General features: G+C 42.7%; 1 protein-coding gene across 1 annotated transcript; it reads right to left on the reverse strand.

The window, feature by feature from the left end:
- Nucleotides 1-2,780: 2,780 nt before the first annotated feature.
- Nucleotides 2,781-27,393, reverse strand: LOC133349771 (vitamin D3 receptor B-like). The gene is made up of 9 exons (XM_061563494.1): nt 26,739-27,393; nt 25,206-25,390; nt 22,948-23,078; nt 21,402-21,586; nt 17,373-17,478; nt 15,588-15,702; nt 14,453-14,604; nt 13,009-13,125; nt 2,781-11,368 (listed from the first exon to the last, which is right to left on the reverse strand). The coding sequence occupies exons 2-9, from the start codon at nt 25,358-25,360 to the stop codon at nt 11,109-11,111; spliced, it is 1,221 nt and encodes a 406-aa protein (XP_061419478.1). The 5' UTR covers nt 25,361-25,390; nt 26,739-27,393; the 3' UTR covers nt 2,781-11,108.
- Between the last annotated feature and the right edge of the window lie 601 nt (nt 27,394-27,994).

Below are 27,994 nucleotides of genomic sequence, written 5' to 3' on the forward strand. Positions count from 1 at the left end.
AGCTAACACACCAGGATACTACATTCCTGGACCGGAGACATCCCAGAGTTGACCCAGCAGAACAGCCCAGCTCTCCGTCCACACCCCGCTTATAACCCCCTCCGGCGTGGTCGGCTCCACCCCAGGCCACACCCCTCTTCCCGATCCTTCGGGAAGGCCTGAACCCCAACCACGTGACTCCCCTTTATCACGTGTCCTGTTAGGTTCACGCAGAGTGTCACGGCCTCGACACGACCTCCGTGACACCTGCCGACAGCCCCCATACCGAGTGTCGTTCTACTACACTACACAAGGATCCCCCGTGTAGCCTGTAACAGACGGTTGGGGCAAGTGCTGTTGGCGAGCACCTATGAAGGCCATCACGGTACATGGGGTTGGGTGGTCAGCACCACGCCCGGCCGCCTTTGTCTCCCTAGTGGCGATGTTTACACACCGCACCAGGCACTAATTTGAGGCTGAGTCGACCTAGGGGAGGCCCAGTAGCGGTTCAGGTGACCGTCACTGGTGTTGGCCGTGAGCAGGAATCGAACCCGAGTCGCCAGGCTCAGTAGCGCAGTGTGCTAACCGCTACGCTACCGCTCCCCACAATACATACACGCATAATATACACATATACATATAGAGACATACATTACGTCACGAAGCAGTTCGTAAAAGAGCCGCAGGTTTTCCGACCCCTGCCGTAGGTCAACATCAAAGAACAAATGGCGTGGATCCCGATGCTACAGAGTGGGTACCTACAACATTTATTTCACTCCAACTACTTCGCGTTCATTGAAACTTTCACCCCATACGTCATGGGTCCTCTTCAAGGTGAAGGCAAGAAGGTTGATTGCAAAGTATCCTCCAGCAGGCGTCCGGATGAAGCAAAGAATGACATACAATAGCATAAACAGCCTTCGCCAAATATAACACATTCCTGCGGAGGGATCTGGTAGGAACGTTGGGTTGCTCTGCCTCGTCATTCACATTATCCCAGATATTCACTTTGCAAAGATCGCAAAGGGCCAAGACATGGACTGTACCGCGTACCGATGTGTCAATGTTGTTGTTCCACGTGGAATGGAGTACGAATGTGTCGCCAACGATGCAGTAACAGCATGTACCGGTCTTAGAAACATCCATCTTGCGGTAGGCGAGCGGCAATTATCGACGTTCGGCCACGTCGGAAAGATGCCGTTAAACACCTCAGCCCATGCCACCCTGACAGTTTTGTTCAGAATCTTTATTTAGACCGGAGGAATCTGATGAGCTATGCAGGTCTTTTTCACAAATGTCCAATAGGGGCCGGCTGGTGCAAACGCAGAAAAAAAGGACCAAACAAAGTCACATTCATCGATAACACTGCCTTCGGAAAAATATAAATTCAGCAACGTGTCAGGCGACCCGCCCTTCTTCGTAGCCCATTAAGTATGTGTGTTTTAAGGATTTGGAAATGTTCAAACAGCGATCTGTATAGAAGGCAACATTCTTTTAAATAGAGGTACCGAGTGAGACCAAGTGTCGATAGTCCACCTAGCCAGCCTCGTCACACCTGGCCGGCCTCGTCACACCTGGCCGGCCTCGTCACACCTGGCCGGCCTCGTCACACCTGGCAGGCCTCGTCACACCTGGCCAGCCTCGTCACACCTGGCCACCCTCGTCACACCTGGCAGGCCTCGTCACACCTGGCAGGCCTCGTCACACCTGGCCAGCCTCGTCACACCTGGCAGGCCTCGTCACACCTGGCAGGCCTCGTCACACCTGGCCACCCTCGTCACACCTGGCAGGCCTCGTCACACCTGGCCAGCCTCGTCACACCTGGCCAGCCTCGTCACACCTGGCAGGCCTCGTCACACCTGGCCAGCCTCGTCACACCTGGCCAGCTTCGTCACACCTGGCAGGCCTCGTCACACCTGGCCAGCCTCGTCACACCTGGCAGGCCTCGTCACACCTGGTCGCACCGAATCGAGAGGGACACGGGCATCTCGGATCGGGAGGCAGGCTCGAGTGGGCCAATACGCAACAGGATCAGGAGTGGTTGCAGAATTACATGAGCTAATAGTGCATTTAAAAAGTAACATGTCCAAATAGCATATGAAAAAAAAGATTTTGTTATTAGACTTTATCACGAGTTTAAAGTTATTTTAATACGAGTATTTCTACGAAAGTGTACAACTTAAAACCTCGACAAAAATGAAAACCCTGAATTTACCAATGCGTTAAAACGTGTGTTATAATAGGATTGAAAAATGTCTCAAAATTGTATAACTTGTTCAAATGTGAAAAAAAGAGTTAAATAAACGCTGTAAATTAAGTCTGGGTTGAATGTTACCTCAGGTGCTTTAAATAGCAACAAAATACCACGTTACTCAATCTACCTGTGTTCATAACATTTACACTGTTCGTCATAATGCAGTGGTCATTGGTATGGGGGATATTACATAATGGTCCATTTCCCATTCACCTCATGCAACTAGACGTATTTTCAACACATTCCTGCGGAGGGAGCTGGTAGGAACATTGGGTTGCTCGGTCAATGGCCAGGGTCAACGGCGGCGTGGTGTATTCCGCAAATATGCCCGACTGAGGGCGGGCACAAGCCGGCGTGCGTAGGTTAAACGTTGAGTTTTATAAGGACACCACGGGGTGACCAGCCCCTCCCCACCCAGCCCCACCCTCCCCTCCCCACCCAGCCCCACCCTCCCCTCCCCACCCAGCCCCACCCTCCCCTCCCCACCCAGCCCCTCCCTCCCCACCCAGCTCCTCCCTGCACGACGGACGAACACAATAATCCCCTGTGGGCAATGGTGTAACCAGGAGGTTCCTACCAGTATAAGAATTTAAATGCCCTGTGCTTTACAAAAAAAACACCTGCATTTAACCGACCCCATACCTCAGGTCTACCTACATTACTGTAAATGTCCCATGCAGTCATAACCCAGTTTGCATACCTACAGCTATATGGGGGTTAAAATGTAACCACCCAATTTTACCAGCTTGCCCAATGCTACTTGGCCTGCAAAGCCCCTCAATTTTGGCACATCTCAAAGCATCTATTTGCCATATTCACTTGACGTGTTAAAATCTACAAATTTGGAACGAATTATTTGGTGAAGCTGCTCTCAGAATCAAAAATCTGTATTCAGACGGGAGGAATCAGACAACTTCGCAGGTCTTTTTCACAGATGTCCTGTAGGAGCGGGTTTTGCACAAGCAAACATTAAAAGCCACATCACATTCATCGATAACACTGCCTTGGAAAAAATGGAAATTAAGCAATGTGTCAGGCTCTTCGTCATAGCCCATGTGTGTGTGTGTTTAAAGTATTTGTAAATGTTCTAAAAGCGAGCTGTATACAAGACAACGTTATTTTGCCACAAATATTTGTACTTTACATTTTGGTTAACACGCGAATCCCTCATCATATACACCTCTTCAATGCAACTCCTTTTTCATGGAAGGATTAAACAACACTGTTTTGTTTTGAATTTATTTTACAACAATTTATATACAAATATAATAATTTGTAAATAGATTATAGAGAAATTGCTAAATTCTCACAATGCCACAGTACTAACAAAGGCAATGGTAAAACATTAACGGCAGGCACGCTCCCACAGCGGCACTTACCCACTCAAAGCAGCATTCACAACGTTCATAACATGGACACACAATAAACCGTTCACCGACGAGTGACTTAATAGGTTTACGAGACTGTATATTGGATTATGCAATGACGATCTCGAAGGATTCAACAATTTGACAAAAGCTTGAACAAAAGCTCTTATTTCTATTTTTTTAAATCATAAATAGTGAAATAATTATGGGTTCTACCAATTTTTCACCAGGCATGATATATGAATGGTCCATATTGCTTCTACCCAGGATATCCATACCAATTTTATATCTTAGTGGATATTTTAAGAGTGGGAAATGGCCTAATTCATTTTGTAAATGTATCAAATTAAAATAACTATACAGCTTCAAAGTCCCATATTTGCTCGTTTCTATCCCGTGTAACCCATGGGAACCTATGCAAGTTAGTAATTTGCCGAAGGTAAATGATGTTTAATGTTGGCCATCACAATACCTTGATTTTTTTTTTACAAATCAACTCTCAATTGTAAAAAAAAATTATACTGTCTATTCAGAGATGACTGGGTTAACAAGTATCAGAATGAGACGTTCAATTACCCTCGTGTAACATGTTCACATACCCGAATATTCTAAAATCTAAACATTGTCAAAAAATATAAATTTACCAGCAAATTTAAGTCAAACTGCATCCCTCAATAGGTGGGTATTCCATAAATATACAAATATACAGCAGGGTGCAGTGTTCAAGAGCTAATGCAATATGAAAATATAGCCACTGTGAAAGCAATTTAAACGAGCACTAACAGTGTGCTCCCAACCTCAAGCCATCCAACGGCTCTGAAATTCAAGCGGCTTCTTTATTAAAACACGATTCGCCATAGCCCATGTCACAAATTTCACCTCAGACAACACTTGACATGCTTTTCAAACAGGACAGAGTTTGTGAAGGTGAACTTAACACAGTGATTTATTTGATAAGTGCTTTGATGATAAAAAAATGCTGTTGGGGAAAAAAAAAACTGCAAAATCGTGCGAGTAATATCCAGGGGAATTCCGCAACTCTGCATTACATTACGTTATTTGAAGACACGTCGGGACAATCTCTTCTTTTTTATATCGCCTTCACCAAGGTGCTGAACAAAGAATTAAGAAAATTGTACAGCAGAATTGTCATGAAATTGATGAGAATGGTGGTCCTGTACATGAATATGATGCTGCGTGAAATAAACGATGAAAGTGAGTGGTGAACGATGAGTGTGCTGAATGGGCAGGGAGGTTGGGAAGAGGGATGGTGTTAATGATGGGGAAGAGGAAGGGTTGGAGTTGGGAATAAGCAAGGACAAATTAGCAAGTTTTAAGGGAAGAACGAGACGTGGACAGCGAGGACTGTTTGAAATGTAGGGGGCAGCTTGTTCCCGGTGTAAGGGGCCAGAAACGCAAAATAATGGAATTGTGATCGGGCATGCGGAGGAGGAGGAGGGGGGGGACAGACAGCTGGGATTGTGAGAGGACGAGGACCGTAGAACGAAACGAGAGACGCGAGATGTACGTTGCGGCGAGACCACGGAGAGAATTGTAAACGAGTTTGAGGAATTTGAAAAGGCAACGGCAGTAGCCGGGGAAGCCAGTGTTGTTAAACACACATCAGGCTTTCGTGACCGATATTATCCATAAAAGGTTTTTGTTTTGGGGTTAGATTGCGAAAATATAAATGAGTCGTTAAACCCGCCACCACCCGACACAGCCAATTAGTAAGGTTTCTCACGTAAACAAAATGTGCCAATTCATAATAAACGTTTTTCGGTTAGATCGCGTTATTTATAAATGTGTCGTAACCCTCCACCACCCGACACGGCCAATCAGCAAAAAAGTGTCACGTTGACAAAAGACAAATAGTTCACGACTTTAGCCCGCCGGTGTGTTGAAGAGTGAATCCACAACATTTACAGTTCAACACATATCGATCTTAAAATAGAGGGATAAAATCCAGTGTAGCTGGATGGAGGAGAGGGCGATGTCTGGGAGTGGTCGAGGAGGTTGAAGATGACCCAGAGGCATTTTGAACTTGTCTGGGAGTGGTTTGAATGCATAGGAGGTAAAGGACCCACCAAGCATAAGGGAGTTTAAATAATTGGGTCGAAGATGAGGGAGTGAATTGGAAGATTTTGCAGCGTAGTTGAGATGAGGGGGGCGGACTTTGCAAATATTGTACAGGTGAAAGCGGCAGAGGGGTGGATAGTGGCAGATATGAGTAATGTTCTGTACCTTGTAACACCCGTGAAGAATCAGTCCTTGAGATTTGTGTTTAACTTCAAATTTGAGGTAAGATTGCTATCAAGTGGAATGGTACCACTGATGAAATGACCAAATCTCTGATGTACATTTGCAAATAACTTAGAGTAGGGTTGAGCAAATAAACGAGTACTCAGGCTCACAATATCATAAGCAAAAGCATCTAAATACAGAAGCAATTATGAAACTATATGCATTTTCATTGTGATGTGAATACATATTGCAAAAAAAAACGTTTCACTATGTTAATATGACATGTGTCTACCATGATGTTGAGAATTACAATCCTGTACAGAAGACAATTATGGTCTTCGGCTGATTTTATCTTTAAATAACAAAGTGCGAACAATGATCATTCATTATATATAGACGTATATGGTATTTGCAGAACTTCTCCTGTGACCAACATAGAACAGACATAACACGATACACAACAACAACAAGTGCCTGTTGAATAACAAATATATCCAGACGAAATATTTTACTGGTGCCCCTATTTCATCGCGGACCTGATTCAAAGAGAGGTAGACCATGATGTCCCTCCAAGGTGTCCGTATGCGAGAGCACATTTGTCGTGAATGTGTTACATATTGCAGACACACATACATGTTCAATTCATAAACCACACGTGATAGCACCACGCATTAACTACCAAGTGTAACAAACGGGTTTGTAACTTTCCGGATAAAAGTGCCTGTTTCAAAGAGGACAATTAAAGCGACTAATTTGGCAATCTATTGGAAAGGCTGGACAATTATTACAGAGCAGAATGGTGCTGTTCTGACAGACGAGCTCACAAAGCACTCGAGAATGTCGTCTGTTGGGTATGATGCACTTAGCAGCAGAGTTGAGTGACCACACCAGAGAGCTCATATTGGCAGAAACTACACACGTAATGTTGTGGATTTAAATACAATTCTCTCTAAACTGCCTTCTGAAACACAGCAAATGTGTTTCTGCAAACGAGAGGCACAGTTTTTTGAAACGTGTTAAAAGTACAAATACCAGCAGCTACTGACCTCCATTACAATCACATTAATCACCAGACCAAACTTTCCTTAAGGTATCAAAGCAGCCCTTTCTGGGTTTAGCATATGCATATTCGTAAAGTTGAGAAAAGAGTTGTGCAAGGTAAACCGAAAATAGACCACACATTCTTCAAACAAAACAAATGCAGCATGCAATATGCATGTTAACAAGAAATTGTCAAAACGAATGCAGTTATAAGTGTTTCCGTTAATATAAGAGCAGATGCCTCGAATGGCAATGATTGGGGTCTCGGACACATACTTGGTGCATCGGAAGGAGACTAATGCTTGCTGGCAGGGTTACTCTTGATGCAAGAGGATACAACAGTGAAAGCAGTACGTTTGCATAGTTAACGATGCACATAATTTTCAATGCATCGTAACACGCAAACACATTAAGAATTACTTCACCGTGATCAATCCGTAAGTAACAATCCACGTCGCCGGTCCATGGCGTACAAGTGAACCATAAAACACGTACTAAGAGATGCAGGGTCTGTGCAAAGGTGACATGATGACCGCAGTGTAAAAGAGGCATCACAACAATTTCGACAGCGATCCAACATGATAATCGCACATCACTCAAATGTTTAAAAAAAAAATTATAATCGTGGGCACACTGGACAACTGTGTAAAATATGTTCGGCAATTCGCAAAACCATTTCACCTATGGTACACATCGACAGCTAATTCACCAGTTCTACAGCAGGTTGGGGGTTGCATGTAAACAGGAAGGGCACATTTGTGCTCTGAAAAAATGTACTCATTATCATCATTTTAAGTCAACATTTCCAGCACAGCATGTATTTGCCGTTCCCCTGAATGCCTTTCTTTTTGCATGCATTAACTCTGGCATACATCCCATAGGCTGTTTTTTTTTCCCTAAATTGAAAACAAAAGACTTAAATACTCCCGTCACTGTCTGAGCAGATGCTACGCGGTTGCCCAACCAAGGACACTGGCGAACCACAACTGTCATCTCTTTCACCACCGACACAACACTGACAATGTGTTCTGGTTTGGCCGTTTAGCATTAAGACACAGTCTTATTTATGTTACTGGCTCCAGTTGCCTATTGGCTGAAGCACAAGCTCAGCAAATAAAGTCAGGATTTAAAACTGTCCATCCTAGCAACACTAACAGAAATACCTAGTTCTGCCTCCATGCCCCGATAGCACATGTACACGCGCCATGCAGTTGCCCGTCACATGCTATGTCTCTGCGATAGCATTCTTTTGTTTCCAATCACAATCAACAATACATGTTTCCATTCCATAAAGAAACCCCGACAAAATACAACTACATATATCAGCATCAATGCAATTATTTGCAATCGTTAAAATAGTGCGAATGAGACTAATCAAATCCTCATATTTGTACATTTACTGGCCTTGGGAAAGGAACAAACCTAAGCTGATCTCCTATTGCACCACACTGCCACTTTGAAATGCTCAGGACCATAGTATACCACAGGGGGAGGAGTAAACTACAACTGCTCAATGAAGAAATCACGCTATCGGGATTTTATTTGAGAACATTTTCGTTTTCTTACACAGCAATGTAGTTAAACGCTGGATAATATCCTCCTCTTACCACTTTATAAATCATTCTGCGAATTAAAACATAAGTTTGAATTGCGCACCAGATATATCAAGCAATGCCTGTGCTAACCAACATGGAAATTGCAACTCTACAATTGTGTTGCCTCCTCCTCCTTGGTGATTCACAATAGTTTCAAATTTACAACTCTTCTTGCCTTGTGATTTGATCTTAGCAATGCCAAATTCAGCAGCACTTTTATGGCATTTAGGTCATTTCCAAGCAAAGTTGCATGAAACATTCTGTGGCAGAACCAGACGTCCACATTACAGACCTGCCCCTGCACAGGTCACGTGGCATTGTTGTTGTTAAATGAACACGTTGTGCTTTTCAAAACCACTTTGCATGCATTCCACATTTTGTTCAGTACCAGCAAACATTGAAGACTTCCACAAACGTTAAGCGATACACCAGAGTACCACCATTACCCAGACAATGCCCGAAAATCTTGTTACCACTGCAGAAGAGACAGAGGAAAGCTTACTCACCCCTACCATGGTGTCCCTCCTCTAGGATTAGGCACGGCTACGTATAAAGCACCCAGTACCACTGGGTTAAAAAGGACATTATTACTTACTGCGCAGTCACAAGTTGCATTTTCTTCTGCAGATTCTTCGAGGGACCACAAAAGCCTGAAAGTACATTTGCTCAGCCACGCACATATTTACAAAACAGGCTAACCCATCTTTGCCAGCGATAAGTGGAGTGTAGTGCATGAAGCGTATGACTGCATGGAGGTCTTCTAACATTCAAAGTAGCACACGTACTACGTGCATGCCACCAGTGCAGCGTGCCCATATAATCCAGGTAAAGGAATGATGCAAATGATTGGAGTCTCTGGCTAGAAAATCACCTGTGCAATCATTAACATGTCATCTGAAGAAAAACGGAACATTGTTGAGAATTTTTGGAATCAAACCACTATTCTGAAGCAGATTGTGTATATATCCCCATAAAATATTGCCACATTTAATAACTATATAAGTATCATCGGATCTTTTTTCCAGTATCAAAATATGAAAAATAAGATAGGTTTTACTCATTCTGGCAATAAAACAAGTATTAAGATATTCAAACATCATATAGAATCAAGTCTGCATTAACCACACGTACCTGTGGTGAACATCCAAACAAACATGCTCTGATAACAAGAAAGGCTGTCTCTAGGTGTAGGCCAATCAGTTTCGAAGACAGCGCATATATTATTCTTTGGGTCATTCGGTAAAGTCACGTAGATAGGTTCAAAGAAAATAACAAAAAACAAAAACTACGACGTTCCGATTGCAACACAAGCGGTCGTCTTCAGGAAACGCTGTAGTTTTATTGTTTTGTTATTTTCTTTGAACCGATCTACATGACTTTACCGAAATACCCAAATAATATGAATTCCTGCAGTTACGAAAGTTTTAAGCCAAGATTTAATGCATATATCCATACATCCTAACATCTGTTTTATTGCCAGAAAGGGTACAACCTATTCCAATTTTTCAACTATGTACGTGCATCCGCAGTGCCCTTTTGTCAATCCAATGCTGGAAGAGTGCCTTCCCATTCCTCGCGGCTCGTGGGGGGGGGGGGGGGGCTATTTGATCATCACGCTGGGTCACGCGCCCATTGGGTGAAGTTGGTGGGGAGCCTAAACACGCTGGAGCAGCGTAACAATGCAGGTGGATGTTGCTGCAACGCCCTCTCCTGACTAGATGGCTCCACAGCAGTCACGCACAGACCTCGGCTGGGACAGGGCGAACGCTGGCCGGCATCGTCAATTGAAGCCAGGACTGCACGGTGAACTGAGGCACACTGGAGTTAAACTTGACAACGATTGGTTTGACGGGTCAAATATTTCGCTTCAATTATTAGTTTACATCCCTGTATACCGTGGCATGATCTTTATACATTTTTATACATTTAGTCACGTTCCATAAAATGTACGTAACGCTGCATATTAGTATTTTGCGTTAAATCTAAGTTTATCATTTATATGGTGTATATACACATGCAGTACATTTCTTAGAGGAGGCTATATGTGATTGCCAATCTTCAGTCGGCTGGATTGAGGTCACAGTACGTATATATTAGTGCCGAGCTTAAACAAAATACAATTAACACAAGCATTCTATTGGGGCCTCTTCCAGAAAAATAAACAATATCAGCTACTTTGAGATGTAAGGCTATCCCCTAAAACATTACATATAGCCTCCTGCGTGGCATATTCTATGTTTATTATAGAATACAATTAATTCCATGATTGTTGGCCTATAAAACAATAACTTAAATCTAAGTTGTGAGGATTTGAATGAGCCTATGCAGACCTTAAGCACCCGCTTCGAGTGTATGTCACCCTCTGCAGGTCGCCGTAGGCCAAATGCATATTTTAAAAAAATATCTAGAGAGTTTAGTTTAATAAAAATATGTCATTGATATTTCCATTATTCCTCCCAGCTATAATATATATATTAACACAGCCTTTTAAGATAAGTAATGGAGGCATGCACGTAGAAAAATAATGACTCTTCAGTAGTGATGACCTGTTCGCCAGTGCAAATTCTCACAAGAGGGCAGCAATCTCTCCACTCGTCCGTCCAAAGTTGCGTCAGGTCCTCCCTGTCTTCATGCGGTCGGGTTGCCAAAGACCTCCAGCAGGAGTGGCGGCAGGTCTTCCTTGTTGACGGCGTCCTGCGAGATCTGCAGGTACTGCTTAGAGTGCTCCTCGTTGAGGCTCCTCAGCTCGGTCAGCTTCTCCACCATCTTGGCGTAGAGCATGTGCTTGCAGGAGAGCGGGTGGCGACAAGCGATGTAGGCGCGCAGCGTCTCCGTCAGGTGCTCCTGCACCTCCTCCACCCTGCAACGGTCTTGTACACCAGGCCGGTCTGACAGCAGCAACGTGCGACTAAACGTTACACACCTTGCACCACACGTGATTCGTTAAGAAAAGTGTTTTTTTTTCGATTTAAAGCTTTCGTGACTGCAAGGATTCATCTTCTTGGTTCTTTCGGTAAAGTCACGTAGAAGGGAAATAATAAAATAATAAAACATAATAACATAATTCTCACGACGTTTCGGCCACAATGCAAGCAGCCGTCCTCAGGTGAAGAACAGGTCTGTCGGAAAGCTTGCTCTCTCAGGAGGGGCAACTCAGCGTCAGATGCTGTCTTTCCGACAGACCTGTTCTTCACCTGAGGACGGCTGCTTGCATTGTGGCCGAAACGTCGTGAGAATTATTTTATTATGTTTTATTTTTATTATTTAATTATTTCCCTTCTACGTGACTTTACCGAAAGAACAAAGAAGAAAAAGTGTTTTTGCAAGCAAAATTGCTTTCATAATTACATAGCCTTTACCCGTTGACCTGTATTTCTCCTTTGGACAACACAATTTTGATTTTAGAGCATTTCAATGCAACTGCATCTCAAGATGCTGCAAAGAAAGCATTGGGCATAATGATTTTGTCGAGGCGACCAAACACAGAATAAAAAAAATGAACGGGGGCAGAAAGTCGACAGCATGAATGGCTGGGGGAAGGAAGTTACAGACAACCTGGGCAGCAGATGGGGAGGATCGACCTCCCACTGATTGAAGATTGAATAAGCGTTTCAAAAGAACCAATTTTATCTCTCAATGGGCTCTACCTACACAATCCAATCCAACGTTTATTTCACCAGGAAATGGAAATGACCCATACAGATGAACATGTGAACATGGGATTGTTGAGAAGGGTGACCTCGGGTTACAGCACGAATTAAAAATGGTAACAATATAAAGTGAAAATATATCATTAAAAGGGGAAACATAGATGGTAAAATAGACAATTTAGATCAGGACCATACTTAAACAATATACAATTAACATAAAATAAGCTTAACGATTTATATTCAAATTTATAATCCAACCAGGAAGCAATCAAGTGATAAGAATGTGATGCATTAAAGATAAATGAGAATTGCCCAACAGTTCTTAACTCTTGCAGCTGTGTACTCCAGGCTTGCAGTGTTAGATTTGAAGGATTTGAATCTAAGACATGAACCAAATAGCCTAGAGCGCAAAACCCTAGAAAGCACCGCAGGGAAATTTTGCCCAATGAGTGTCCCTCCTGAGAGCAAGCTATAACCAAATACTACACAAAATAGAGTCGCATTGCATCGTGCCTCAAGCCAATTAACTGCTTATACAGAGTAACACTGCGAGTTAAGTCTAGATTTTTTTCGGTAAAGTCACGTAGGTAAAAAATAAAATAAATTAAAATGAAACAACTAAATTAAATCACTGCAGTAATTTTGCTGTGGCGGTTCCACCTGAAGGCTTGTGTTGCTTCCGAAACGTCGTGATTAAATGTAGTTGTTTTCATTTTAATTTATTTTATTTTTTACCTACGTGACTTTACCGATACTACGAGTTGCGTCTGTGCAAAAGAACGTGTCTCTTGGGATTGTGAATGGCAGCATGTGACGGGCATATTGATATTTGGCAGGCGCAAGGTTCCTTGAAGGAGGAGCGTTGAATCACCACTGACCGGGAGAGAAGAGGCAGATAGCCATGAGCAGCACGTGCTCAGCCTCATGGAGGTCAAGTTTCTTCATGTTGACCTGGAACTTGACAAGGGGCTCCAGAAGCTCCAACTTGTGTCCAGCTACAACACATGTTTTGGCGAAACATTTACATCTCCAAAACGCGTTGCAGTATTTCAGCGATTAAATTACACCCAAGTAATAATAAAAGAAAATTATAAAAATATATTTTATTTTAACTGGAGCTATATAGCTCTTTTTCAGAAGCGACCTGGCTACAAATGACAACTCAATGCAGAGGCTTATCATGTAGGTATTTATAGCAGCCAAATACTCTCAACGCATGTTTCTAAATGCGGAGGGAAAAACCGGAGGACCCGGAGAAAAATCCACGCAACCACGGGGAGAACACGCAAACTCTAAATATACAGGTGTCAAGGTCGGGATCGAACTAACGACCTCCAGCATACCAGACGAGGGAGTTAACATCTCAAACTTAATTTGGAGCTTTCGTGACTGCAGGAATTATTCTTTGGTTCTTTCGGTAAAGTCACAAAGTCAGTTAACATCTCTCCACCGTAGCGCCCACTTAATAATAACTGCAGGGCAGCAGTTGCACAGCGGTGGGCGCAATGCACTATGAGCCCGGGCAACCCGAGCTCACGGCTATCATCAGTGGTGAGGGATATTGAACAGGTCCATGGCCTCTCACCTTCACCAAGCAGCATGGACCAGCATGAATTATGTTTAAATAAACCCCATGACTGACAGGGCACAAAAAAGCCTTATGTCCAGCATTAAAAATCTGTTAATTATTTTCACAAAAAAATAACCGAGAAACAGAAATTAGGTGAATAATGGTGAAGGAAATTAATGTTTGCACAGATTTTTTCTGAAAACCATTATGTTGGCAACACCTGTGCAGGCAAATTACCATATAAGGCTGTGCGGGGGAGGTACATGGGCTTAAACCACATAGACCGTAAATTCAATCACCAAAAGAAGACATTTTCAATACTTAATACGCTATTGAGGGGCGTATAATGCCAATATGAAAGGAAAATAGCAAATGACAGCGTATTACTGGCCACAAGGATTGCTCAGAAGACGAACATTGGGGAAGTGACAGAAACACAAAAATTTACATTTTGAATACAGCGTTTAAAGATGTACAATACAGCTACAAAAAAAATCAGGTGGCATTTGGTGAATAAAAGAATAATCAGAGATTGGAAAATTCTAAGTTTCAAAAGTAGTTTGAGTTTAACACGATGTCAATATGCTGCCATTTCGGTTCTAAAGTTAAATATGACTCATTTTTGTTGCAACTCGTCAACTTGTTGTGTTCTGAATGGACTAAAAAAACTGTGCCGTGATGTTTCGTTACATTACGGGCACAATATAAATGCAAGTATCAACATTTTATATATATATCATAATTACACTTGCCCTGCATAACGTCGCCGATCTGATATTTGAACTCGTTGCTGCCACAGGTCCAAGAATTGTCCTCCATCGTGAAGGACTCGTTGGAGCGGAGGATGATGATTTCAATGGCACTGGCCTTGAGCAGGGAAATCTGATCCTCCGTGCACAGCTCTCTGTCACAAACAGAAAATGACTTGTTAAATTAAATTATTTACAGACTTTGGAACGTTTGGGCCAACCCTGAACAGACAAATAGAAACTGTAAATCTTGAACATGTTCCATTTAGGCATTGGCGGCACTACAAAATGCCCTATTTGTACATCAACTTAATGCATCATATAAAAAAAAGTGCAACGACAAACCCATCATTAAAGTTTTATTGAATGGAAAGCTGGCCTACTGGTGTCGAGATATTGTATTTTACACATGGCATACAGCACCCCGTGTGATTATCAGTGGGTAAACCTTAAGACACACCATGATAAAAACCAGATAACCGACGCAATAAATAACTAACACAAGCTGGCCTACCAAGGCTACACGTAAATGAGATCTCAACCCAATCTATACAATCAGTCATTAAATTTTAGCAATGTAAATGGAAAGTAAAAATTTAGTTTTGATAAATAATACAAATTATATCCTCAATGTTACACCATGTGAATGTGCAAACTGAGATTATTTACCACAGACGCTCTCTGTAATTTGGCAAATAATTAGAAAGGACAATCACGAATCCAAACTCTCCACAATAATTAGGCTGTCCCAATTAATTCTAAATGTCGCTTCCACTTTCGTTAACTCACTTGATGAAGCTCTGGCACAATTCATCGACCGAGTTATGTAATGGACTCAATTGTCACTGACTTTTTTCTATAGGGCCCCTTTAAAAATGGCCACACATAGCAGGATACCTGCTACAAGCCACACTCAACATGACACGGTCGAGAATGATATCAAGCTCCACCAAAAAAACACCTCCCATCCAGTGGCACACGTGGGAAACAGAGACGAGATTCCTTTTTTCCCTCAACTATTTTCATGTTATCCGATTCGCCGAGGAATCCAATCTACAAATCGGTAGAGTGCTTGATCACTTAAATCGGACAGCCAGGCTTCTAAATCTGGTGTTTAGTTGATGCTTGACATGCTCACTTGAAACCAGGGATCATCTTGGCAAAGCCGATGACTTTCTGAATGCTGTAACTGACAAGATCGGCCAGATGGGGCAGCATGGAGAGCTCGTCACCCGCTGCGGCCTCTTCACCACCTGCCGGAACACCCACATGGCCCCCCAACCCCCTGCTTGTTTAATAAAAAAAGGAACTCTCATTCTCCACAAACATGTTTTACATCTACTACCCACAACGGTGCAACAATCAAAATAGATTATTTACCTACACGATACAACGTATGGAACCGCTTGCCCAAGATTTGATTGTGCAAAATGTAAGCGAACATGCTCGTTTCATGTTAATATACAGAACAACAGGGCACAGGGAGAAGGGGGAAATGTGGTGAAGATAAGAAAAACGAGACAAACGTAGGGTAGATGACCGAAAAGTCATCGATGCATCTATTATTAGAACATTACTCTTTGGTTCTTTCAGTAAAGTCGCGTAAAAAATTAAATCAATTAATAATAGAATGACATTTAGAACATGTTTGTTTGCATGTTTTGCCACAAGTTTGTGTGGTTACTGCAGACCTGATGCCTTGAAATAGATATCTATTTGATGTTTGAACATCTTAGCAGCTGTTTTACTGCCAAGAAGGGTAAAGCCGATTCTTATTTTTTCACCAATCGATATGGCGGCAAGGTAACAGTAGTGAATACTCGGAGCACATTTTTGGCAAACGTTATCTTTTATATAACCAAATTTAAGGGGAATGGGCTTATTTTGTATTTTCCACTGCTATTATTAATGGTATCATATCAACAACAAAAAAACGGACTCGCTGACTATAGTCGAATAAATGAAAATTCAATTGCCACGCCTTGCGATGCGATGTATCAAATTGCAAACGAATGGAATTGCTCTGACCTTACTTCACAATAAGAATATTAACATTTTTATTTTGGTTTTTACATACTTGTCTTCAGTTCTTACAATAATTTGGCATATTTCACATTTGAATGAGACCCGTATCTTTGGGGCCACCTTAGACGGCAATTGTATGAATACAGTGGACACGGTTATAAAACACAAAATGAAATGAACATCACAGGATCACCGTAAACACTGGCCCCTTACATGACTGACATCTGATACTACACAATAAATATGTTTAGAATCATGTAAATAAATGTCTTTCACTTTTAACAATCAAAAATTAACAGATTAACGAAGCATCTGATTTTCCCTACAAATCAATGTGGCTATAATTTTAAAAATAATAATCCTTAAATTCTAGAAGAACATTATCACATGAAACATCAACTGCATAACAAACTTTTCGCGCCAAGCACTTTCAGCAGGACTGCTAATTTAACGATGTATAAACACTTGTGTCAAAAGTGGAAACAAAAACTTCGACAAAACTACTTGCCATTATTCAGTACGATGTTTACAGAAGACAGGGGGCTGTACGTTTTGATATAAACACAATTACATTAAATTCATGCAACTATGGATTTTTTTATCCCACTTTTTTTTTAAAATCAGGATTACAATGTATGAAAGAATATAACATCTTGAAAAAAAGGCCATTCTAAAACTATAGAAACATTTGTGTGTTAGCGCAGCCTACATTATCCGTGTTCGCCATCTCAAAATGAGCTTTAAACCCGAGGCAAAATGCCTTACAGCTGCACATTCTCTGGACGCGATAGAGGGCATCGTACTGAAGCATGCCCTCACACGACTATAAAATCTAACAATCGGCTGCCCAAAGCCTTTGACAGCCAAAGCAACGGCACCACTGGTGGCCCACACGTACTTGCAGAAGCTTTGGGAAGCTCGTCCATATCTGAGTTGAGCAGGGACATCAGGAAGGGGTTGGTAGCATTTCTACAATCAGGGCTGCCATCACCTCTCTTGGGTGGCTGCAAACATAGTTATATTAAAGCACAAGACCTAATGTTTTTTTTATGCGTACAGATAATACATTGACAAATATGCAACAAGATATCTGTCATCATAAAACAGGGAAATGCACATTCCTGTGGGCAAGTGTTAATAATTGCCTTTGTTGGTGAAAAGCACGTGACCTAAATTTTCCTTCTTAATTATACATATGCAAAATTGTGAGCTTCAATGTGTACAAAACACATTGGCAAGCGGTAAACATAATTAACCAATCAATGCCGTTGATACGTAGGGCTATAATGTGCGCAAACCTTCCATTGTTGTGCACTCAGCCGTTTAAAATAAGGCTTCACGGGTGGAAAATTACAACAGTCCAAACATGCATCACTCCATTAGCCCTATAACTACACACAGGGCACACTTACGAATGCATGCTTAAAATTCAGCTCTCACATCACAGTGCACAATACACACATTGCACAATTTACTCGCATTACTGACACTCTTCCTGGCACAAACATGCACACGAGTAAACACTTGTAAGCCCTTCGCAACAGTGCATTTTACTATTTACCCCTTATTTTAAAATGAATGACAGACTCAAAGGGCACTTCAAGGAAATCACCGTATACTTTAGATTGAAAAGTTTCTAGATGTGTCGTTAAACCCGCCACCACCCGACACAGCCAATTAATAAGGTTTGTCACGTAAACAGAACATGCCAATTCCTTACAAGTACAGCACACCGATGTGTTGGAGAGCAAATCCACAACATTTATCATCTGAGAACGATGTTACGCCAGTAATTACAACTAGCTTCATCAGGCGATAGCCAGATTTGTGGAGAAATCCTGACATTGTTGCTATCAAGAAATTTGAGCCCAAGTTGAGATGCACCTTGCAAAACACGAGGTACATGTTTTTTGAGCACTATTTTTGCGTTTGCCATACCAAGTGTCCAGCGTGCAATAATGAACAAATGAGTGTGCCCAGGCATTAGCTATATGCTCAGGTTGTTCATGGCGAATGTAATGTTTAATGTGGCAAGTTACGGCACAGTGTCACCACAATTTCTAATAACGTATGTTTGGAAATATTTCCAAGTTATTTTACATGATTAGCACACCACCAATAGGGAGTACATGCACGTTACGAAAGTGATAGCTAACATTAAAGTGGTATGAAGCCAATTTTTTCTAAATGGAAAATGTAATAAAAAAAAACTTGCCACCTGGCCCAAATTTAAATTACTCCAAGCTCCAGTGAATACCAATTTGTTGCAAAAAAAAACATCGTTTATCAAGCACTATTTGTACTATCATGAGGACACACAAGCACACACCAAAACCAAAAAACAATTGTTGGCTTTTCTCAAATTATACAGAGCATAAATATTCAGAGGACACATTTAAAGTGGATGTCATTTAAATCTTGACTTAAAACTTTCGTGACTGCAGGAATTCATATTCTTTGGGTATTTCGGTAAAGTCACGTAGATAGGTTCAAAGAAAATAACAAAAGACTACGACGTTTCTATCACAACACAAACGGTCGTCATCAGGAAAAGGGGGTTTCTAAAGGCAAACTCTTTATAAAGGTTTGAAATGGGCGTAGCCCAAATGTCAGCAGCTAATGTTAATGTAAGTGGTGGGCTGCAACCACGATGGTGGTTGGTTTTCCACCAATGAAAGGGCTGCCAGGTGAAAATTTGCATGTTAATGCAAGATCGGTGAGCGGCCTCCATGACGCGCGGTGAGGTGGCTATGTTAATGTGAGAGATTAGCATGTTAATGTTGCTCATGATTTTGTTTCGATGTAGTCTCTTTGTTTATCAAAGTTCCTGTGCCTGACACCATTGCAATCATTGAAGATTTGGTCCAACAAGGATTGAATGCTGATGTACCGGCCCTGGCGAGACTGCCTCACCAGCACTTACTTCACCTGGAATGGAACATTCTACAAACAAGTTGAAGGTACCCCAATGGGTTCTCCCTTATCTCCAGTTGTAGCCAATGTTTTCATGGACAAATTTGAGACAGATGCCATCCAGGCATCCACACTACGTCCGTCCTTGTGGAAGAGGTACGTAGATGACACGTTCGTCATCTGGCCACATGGCCGACCAGCTCTGAACCAATTCCTCAACCACACCAATTCCATACACCCAGCCATCAAATTCACCATGGAGGTGGAAAAGGATAGCAAGATACCATTCTTGGATGTTTTAATCGAAAAGAGACCAGATGGCTCAATGGGACACTGTCTACCGGAAAGCCACCCATACGGATGCATATTTAAAACCTGACTACCACCACCATCAGTCCCATAAAAATTCCCTCATCAAAACTCTACACCATAGAGCTCGATGTATTTCCAACCATCATCACCGAGCCAGTGAACTGGAACACGTACACCAAGCTCTCAAGATGAATGGATATTCAGACTACACAATCCGTAAAGCTATCACCCCAATCGTTGGAAAAGAACCATCTGAGGACCCAATCAAAGCCATCACCTTGCCATACATAGCAGGGGTCACAAAAAATATTTCCGAAATCATGAGCAAACACAAGATCCAGGTTCGATTTAACACAGTACATAAAATTCGTGATCTGATCCCATCTGTGAAGGATGTGATCCCTGACATGCAATACCCCGGCGTCTACAAACTAAGCTGTGTTTGCAGCAGTAGTTACAATGGGGAAACTAAGCGACATGTCTCGGACCGTGTTCGAGAACATAAGGCAGATTTGAAACACGGTAGGAACAAATACCTCGGCCGTGGCTGATCATTGTTTTAATGTGGTGGGCTCACGCGCAATTGATTTCTCTAAGACGAAGGTACTTTGCAAATCCACTGGCTATCAACAAAGATTCGTTCATGAAGCCACCCGTATATACAGACATACAATTTCAACCGAAAAAGATGGGTACAAACTGAGCAATCATTGGAAGGACGTTATTAACCAGTTTAAGTCATAACTGGCTGTGATGTTCCCATCCTACTCCCTTCCGATGTTTGTTATTTTCTGCTCTCTGATTTTTTCTCACACTAACACAGCCACTTTGCGTGCCGACCTAGAGGTTGCTGCTCTGCGATCTGCCATTAACATGTTAATCTGTCACATTAACACAGCCACCTCAGTGCGCGCGCCGTGGAGGCCTCTCACCAATCTTGTATTAACGTGCTAATTTTCACCTGGCAGCCATTTTATTGGTGGAGAACCAACCACCTTCGTGGTTGCTGCCCACCACTTACATTAACATTGGCTGCTGACACTTGGGCTACGCTCAATTCAATCCTTTATAAAGAGTTTGCCTTTAGAAGCTTTTGTTGCGATCGAAACGTCGTAGTTTTTTGTTATTTTCTTTGAACCTATCTACGTGACTTTACCGAAAGACCCAAAGAATATGGATGTACTATGGGGACCTCATTTGCCAGTAAAAATATGATAATTGGTTCTTTACCCTTCTATCTGGCAACAAAACTGACACCTTTTTGCAAGGAGTCATGTTTGCATAGACCGCAATACCTGCAGTCATAATACAAACAAAAGAACATAACTCTGTGCACATTATCAGAGTTATGTTCTTTTGTTTGTTTGTATTATGACTGCAGGTATTGCGGTCTATGCAAACATGACTCCTTGCAAAAAGGTGTCAGTTTTGTTGCCAGATAGAAGGGTAAAGAACCAATTATTATAATATGGATGTAATTTCTTATCAGTGTGTAAATAATGCTGTATAAGTTGTAGATAATTTTAATCATCATATTAAAATAATTTTGTTGTAAAATTTCTCACGTGAATAATGTGAAATGTTTAAGGCTTGTCATGATCACGCACCGATGTTTTTTAAGACTGCATACAGCAACCAAAGTTTGCCTGCCTTCGAGCATGCACCACCTTCCAATGCGTAGAGACCTGAATGCGATGCCTACCCGGAATTGTGAGAAATCGGAATAAGAAGCATCGTAGGTCTTCCTGTGAGCTTCGATGAGCGTTGCTATCAGCTGCTCCTGCTCCTCCAACAGCTGGGGCGTATGGACTTCACGCGCAGTGTCTTCAAGCTTCCTCTTCATTATTATCTCTTTTTTCCTCTGCACTTCCTCCTCTGTCATGATCACTGCATTCACGGACACACGTTTACAAACAATCTGGGAACCAAAGAGGGTTATGCATTCCTGATTGCATGAAGAGAAAGGAACACAATATTCCGTAGTCAATTACAACCGTGGGTGTGTCACTGTGTATACTGTGGGCAGTTATACCCATGCACGCCACACTACGACACCATATCGTGACTTGTCTACCCACCCATCAGCCATGCCCTCACCACCCTCACACCTCTCTGGAGAGGAAAACAATGTTGATATGCCAGGGACAAGTACTCTTAGAACGAAAGTTTGCTTTCTTGGCAATCACAAATTTCACATTCACAAAATAATATTTACAAACAAGTTATAATTTACACATTCGGAGAAAAAATTTGGTAGGAAGAACCACAAATATTCAACTAACCTCATGAGTGAAAAGCACGATGGAAATTAAGTAATTGCGTTTGCCTTTCATACGCAGACATACAAAGTGTTAGTTGAGCAATCGCAAACAATTGCTAATAACAAAAGCTTTACAGCACTGTAGACAAGTTTATAGCTTAGGCCAGAGGTCTTTAATCTTGCAGGACTAAAGGTCTACTTTCCCACAACAAGTGTGTCTCTGTCTGCACCTGTCCTCGCTAAAGCTGCTTCGTAATTTAACTTGAGACACCTCCAATAAATATGCCCAACTCGACAGTTATTTGTGTTATCCACGGTACGGTGAGACTTGTCCTCCGCTGAACTGTGGACCCTGCATTAACTATAAGCAGATTAACCATTGGGCAGTAGCACCGGTCACATATTTTTGGTCAGGACACTTCTGACAAGGTCACACCGCGGTGGTGAGAGATGTGAACTCCCATGCCTCGTATGCTAGAGATCATTAGTTCGATCCCGACCTTAACACGTTTATATTTTAAGTTTGGATGTTCTCCCCGTGGTGATGTAATTTTTTTCTCCGGGTCCTCCGGTTTATCCCTCCACATTTAGAAACGTGCGAGTATTTGGCTGCTATACATTTCCACATGATAAGCCACTTGGTTGAGCTATCATTTGTGGCCAGGTCGCTCAGTGGGCCCTACCTGATACAATAAAAATAGCTAGTAGTTTTAATTTGATGCCATGCACGCTGGGAAGGCCGTGTGGCCGATGGGATGAGCAAAACTACTTCCGAGTGTCTGTGTGGAGGGGATGGGTGTGCATGCATAAATAAGGAAGAGGTAGGAGGCAAATTTCCACTGGGGATCATTGTCTCGGTGTGGTTTTACTGATTTTAATTGCCTCTTATGCACAGATGCATATTACATAATGCATCTGTGCATAATGCATCTGTGCACCTGCCCTTCATGAACAGTGGAGGGGTGGGTAAGCGGGCGGACGTCCTTACACTCTTTCATCATGCCAATATCTCGGCAGCGCTTTAGGCGGCATGCTTGGCAGTGCCGGCGGTTGTCCTTGGTGATGTTGCACTTCCCTTCAAATGGACAAGTGAAGGAAGCACTCCTCTTCATGCTCCTCCTGCACAAACACAAATGCCTCCGCGTTTATTTTCCCATTTTCACCTTCGAAAGAGAACCCTAATTACAACAATTACATAGGACACGTTTTGCAATCAGTAATATTTATGCACGCCACATAGGGAGTATATCTACTGGGAATTCACCTGCTATATGTAAGAATGCACGGCACAATTTGCGGCAATAGGCTATTATATGCGAATATCTAAGTCCAATATGCTAAAACAGACAATTATCTGCATCTAAATTGTGAAAAAATACCTAAAATGTCCCAGATCTTTCCTTAAAAAAACGGATCGATGAATTCTCACAAAAAAACTGCTCCAAAGACAATTTATATCTGTTTGTCTTTATTTCTAATATACAGATATATGGACATATGAATACTGCAATCAGAGTTTGATTCCTTGCTTTGGCTCACATTAGTTGAATAATTTCTTCATCAGTTCTGAGCTCCGCATCACGAACTTGTGCAAATCAGTTTGATTAAATGTCTCCAAACGTGCTTAAATATGGCTGAAAAATCATGATGAAGTATTCATCCAGCAGTATATTCATAAGGGATGAACATTATTATCCATTGCAGTTTACAACTATCGTACCATTTACCTACAATATTGCACATCTTGTAAAACCAACCAAATGTCTATTGTTAAATGTTATTTCAATGAATAAATGAAAAGGATAACTCTTACAAGACTTGAATTGAAGCTCATATCGGCGCTAATGAAAACAAATGTATACAGTACAGCGTTCCCTCGCTTCTCACGAGGGATGCGTTCCAGAGATGCTCATGGAGAGCAAATTTCGCGGATAATATTGGCCCACAAATATCGTATGCGCAACGTCTGCAGACGCTTCTAAAGCTTCAAGAAGTTATCTCTTTCATCGCTTTATCTCATCACTTTTCTCTCTCTCTCGATGTAGCCGTGTAGAGTTGCAGATACAATTCGCGAATAGCCAAAATCGCAGATAGCAAGGTCGTGAATAACGAGGGAACTGCACTAAAGGGAATGCACTATTGTCTTGTGTGACTCCACACAATCTTGCACAAGTTATGTAACGTAACGTTGAACATAATAGACAGGGCAGCCTTTGACAACCATCAGAAGGGGCATTAGTGCAGCTTGTATTAAACACATCTCTGCTACAACTGCCCATACAGACAGATATTTCAGTGTGTTCATCAAAATGAAATACATCAGTCACCATGATGGCATGAAACGATGCACGTTAGGCAACTTGTACCCTGGGTACTGATACCAGCTAATTTTCAATCACCATACGTGCAAAATAACATTTGCGATTGCATGGAATGGAATCCGTTTGTGAAAACAAGTCAAATGTATTTGGTTAGACACTTAAATTTGTAGTTTTATCTTCCCCCACGTTAACTCTTAAAGACTATTTATTACTAAACGTGGTGTTTATCCATAACATTAAATACACGATCTAAGGGCAAAGGTGGAACATGCCATGCAAATTGGTTACACAAGCAACATTTTTTTTTCTCTGCTCGAGTTCTCACTGTCTTAAATTGAATCATTGGGTTATCACCGCAATACACTGTACATAATTAAGTGCTTAACAGGGATTCATATCAAAGCAAAGACCTGCACTAACTTGCGTTTATTTGCATATATAAGGGTCCTCCATAGACCTTTGCAACAGAGCAAGGGTAACTGTGCCTAGTATATCAAAAACAATTGAGTTAATTACAAACAACTGTCCACAATTACCTCTCTACCGAGCATATCATGGATTACACCTGAAAATGATGACCCATGATTCCAATGTCAAAAAGAGTTTAACGATTGTCTCTTTAATTGTAATAAAATACTGGGTTAAAAACTGGTAGTCGTCAACAATCATCAAACATTGAGAACCTGATGACGGTCGCTTGTGTTGCGCCCGAAACGTCGTGATCTATTTTATTTTTTACCTACGTGACTTTACCGAAAGAACCAAAGAGTATAGCCTAATTTTGTCACCCATTTAAATTTGTGGCACTTTACCCCTGTGGTGCACGGGGTTTGGACTCATTCACTCCACAAGGGTGGCATTAAATTAAAACAGGTCCAAGGTTTTTTCCAGGTGGACAGAGCCGGTCACGTTTCATCTCGAATACCTGAAGAAGCCCTTGCATCCTTCACAGGTCATGGCATTGAAGTGGTACCCCGTGGCCTTGTCTCCACACACGCCGCACACCTTGAGCACGCCGCCCTCCTCGTCGTCTTCCAGAGCGTTGGAAGTGCTCACCGTCATGTTCTGAGTGGCCATCATTGCGGGCTCAGCAGCCTAAAGCTGGCCCACCTTAAAAACGATCTCACACAATCAGAGGAACAACGGGTGTGTTCGTACCGGTGAATGCATGCAGTGTATTTTGCTCGCACATTTTTTTTTTTGCAAAACAATACAATAACATTCAATGACATCTTGCTTTTTGCAAAGGTGTATTAAAAAGGACAAAGTGTTGTTTGGATGGGTTTCAAAGCTAAAGCTGTGGATGGATGGAATTTGTCAGCATTACTGAGAATCACTTACATTTTTACCGTACATTTAAATAGCAAACTAAAATAAATACAAAAAAATCGTGGCAAAACAGGCTATCAAAGTCCATTCCTAGTGGGTACCAAAGAAAAACAGCAGAGATGTACCGGTAATTTACTAGACAGTTGCAGCAAAAACGTCAATAACCTTTTAGCCAAACTGTTATGTAAGAGACCAGCGTTTGCCTGCACGTATTACACCCATCTCTGTTCCTGAATATGGAATCACGAGGTGGAGCGGTATTGTACAGCCCAGGAGGCGTGTTTTTCATGAAAAAGTGTCCTATTATTATTAATAATGGAGCCATCCTCCTCCCGTGCAGTGCGAAGCCAATGGGACGACCTATTTGGTTATGTAATGCCCCACCGTGCATGCAGCACATCGCTCGCTGCGTTTATATAAACGCCGAAATAACGCAGACGCGCAAAGAAAACACAAATCATGATCGGACCTCAACGAGACGCGCACGTTCTCACAACGTTCAGAGGGGGCCCCCTCCCAAAACAACCACGCGGAATAAAGGAACCGAGACACTTCTAGATTTGAAGCTTTCGTGACTTGCAAGGATTCATACTCTTAGGTTTTGTCGGTAAAGTCACGTAGGTAAAAAAAATCAATAGAAATAATAGTAGAAATAAAATAATATAAATACAATATTTTATTTCTATTGTTTTTATTATTATTTTTTTCCTACGTGACTTTACCGAATAAACACAAGCGTATGAACCAATACACTTTGGAACCCCCCTCTATGCAGACCCCCACAACACCTCACCCCCCTGTTGGCTTGGCCAGGTGTCTTGGGGGCTCCTGTTGAGAGTCAAGCTACGACTATCACCAGCCTTGTCCAGAGACCCCTCATCAATCCTCTCTACTCAACACCGATCCTATGTCCCAGCCGTACCACAAATCTCACCCTCTCTCTCATCCGTATTCCTTTTCGTCTCTACCTCCTCCTCCTCCTTTTCAAATCGTCTCGAGTTCCACTCTGTATCTCCTCTAAATTCGACGGTAAAAAACAAATCTCCACCACTCCTTCAAAATACTCGAAACTCTTTCTGGAACAGCGACTTTCGTCTGTACGACGTCTCCCGCGGCGCGTCTTGCTCACCTGGCGGGGTGGGTGAGAGCCTCTCTCGTGTCGTCTTCTCTCTCACCACCACCACCACCCACAACAACAACAACTCCACGTCGTGGCACGGTGTACAATCCTCCACGCACCACCCGCTCGCTCGAGTTGTCCTCTTCTTCCACCAGGAGCCTCCACCGAAGGGCCACGCCAAAGCGACACCACCCACACCACCACCACCACCACCCCAAAGCGAGACCACCACCACCACCACCACCACAAGCCCTCTCTCGCCACCAACACCGACCCCCGCTGCGAATCGCTGCCGCTACCGTCAACTCGGCAGGACGAACGATCCCGGCTGACGGGCGACGTCCCGTGGTGGTTGAGAGACAGCGGGGCAGGGTCAAGTAACCGAGAGGATTGAGAGGCTACGGCGGCGGTGGTGGTGGTGGTGGTGGGCGAGTGATGGTGGTGACAGTGACCGCGGCGTTGGTGAGTTACGGTGGTTGAGTGGCTTGCTGCTGGTGGCTTGTTGCTGGTGGCTTGTTGCTGGTGGCTTGTTGCTGGTGGCTTGCTGCTGGTGGTGGCTTGCTGCTGCTGCTGGTGACGGTGACAGGGACAATGCGAGCTGGGCCCCTTCTCCGCTTATGTAATCGTGCAGGGCCGCGCACTGTACTCGGCGCACTATGCCCGCGTGTGGTGGATCGATTCCGATTCTGCGCGCGGTCTTTGCCGGCACGCGGGAATCGAATCGAAGACCTGGCATTGCTCAGAGAGGAGGGGGGTGTTGGAGTTTGTTCGTCTGGCATCATCATCATCATCGTGATCATCATCATCGTAGTCAACAACAACAAGCCGCTCGGTGCACACGTTCATAGTATTACGTAACCGTCGACCCACACGGTTTCATCCCGTATTATTGTGCAGGGAAATTGAGTTTTCAGGTCCATACGGCGTTCAGCTGTTTCAATACGGGCAAAAGGAATGTCTCTTTTTTTTGTTTTGTGTTTCACCCTCGTGATGGGACTTTGTCGGATGAACGTTGAGATTCATAAGGGGCACGGGGTGACCAGTAAGGTCTCAATTGATCCGTGATAAAGTAGGCACTGATAAGGGGTTGACAGGTATGCACCATCATCATGCCTGTAAACAACAACAACAACACGCGCTTGGTGGACAATCTCACCAGAGGGAGGAGGTTCTCTGAGGTTTAGACTAGAGAACAACAACAGCACGCGACCATCAGACACTGATACTCATACCTGTCAACCCCTTATCAGTGACTACCTGATTAC

Source organism: Lethenteron reissneri, chromosome 31 (genome assembly GCF_015708825.2).
Source record: "Lethenteron reissneri isolate LAM-NWPU_2019-01 chromosome 31, ASM1570882v1, whole genome shotgun sequence".
NCBI lineage: Eukaryota > Metazoa > Chordata > Hyperoartia > Petromyzontiformes > Petromyzontidae > Lethenteron > Lethenteron reissneri.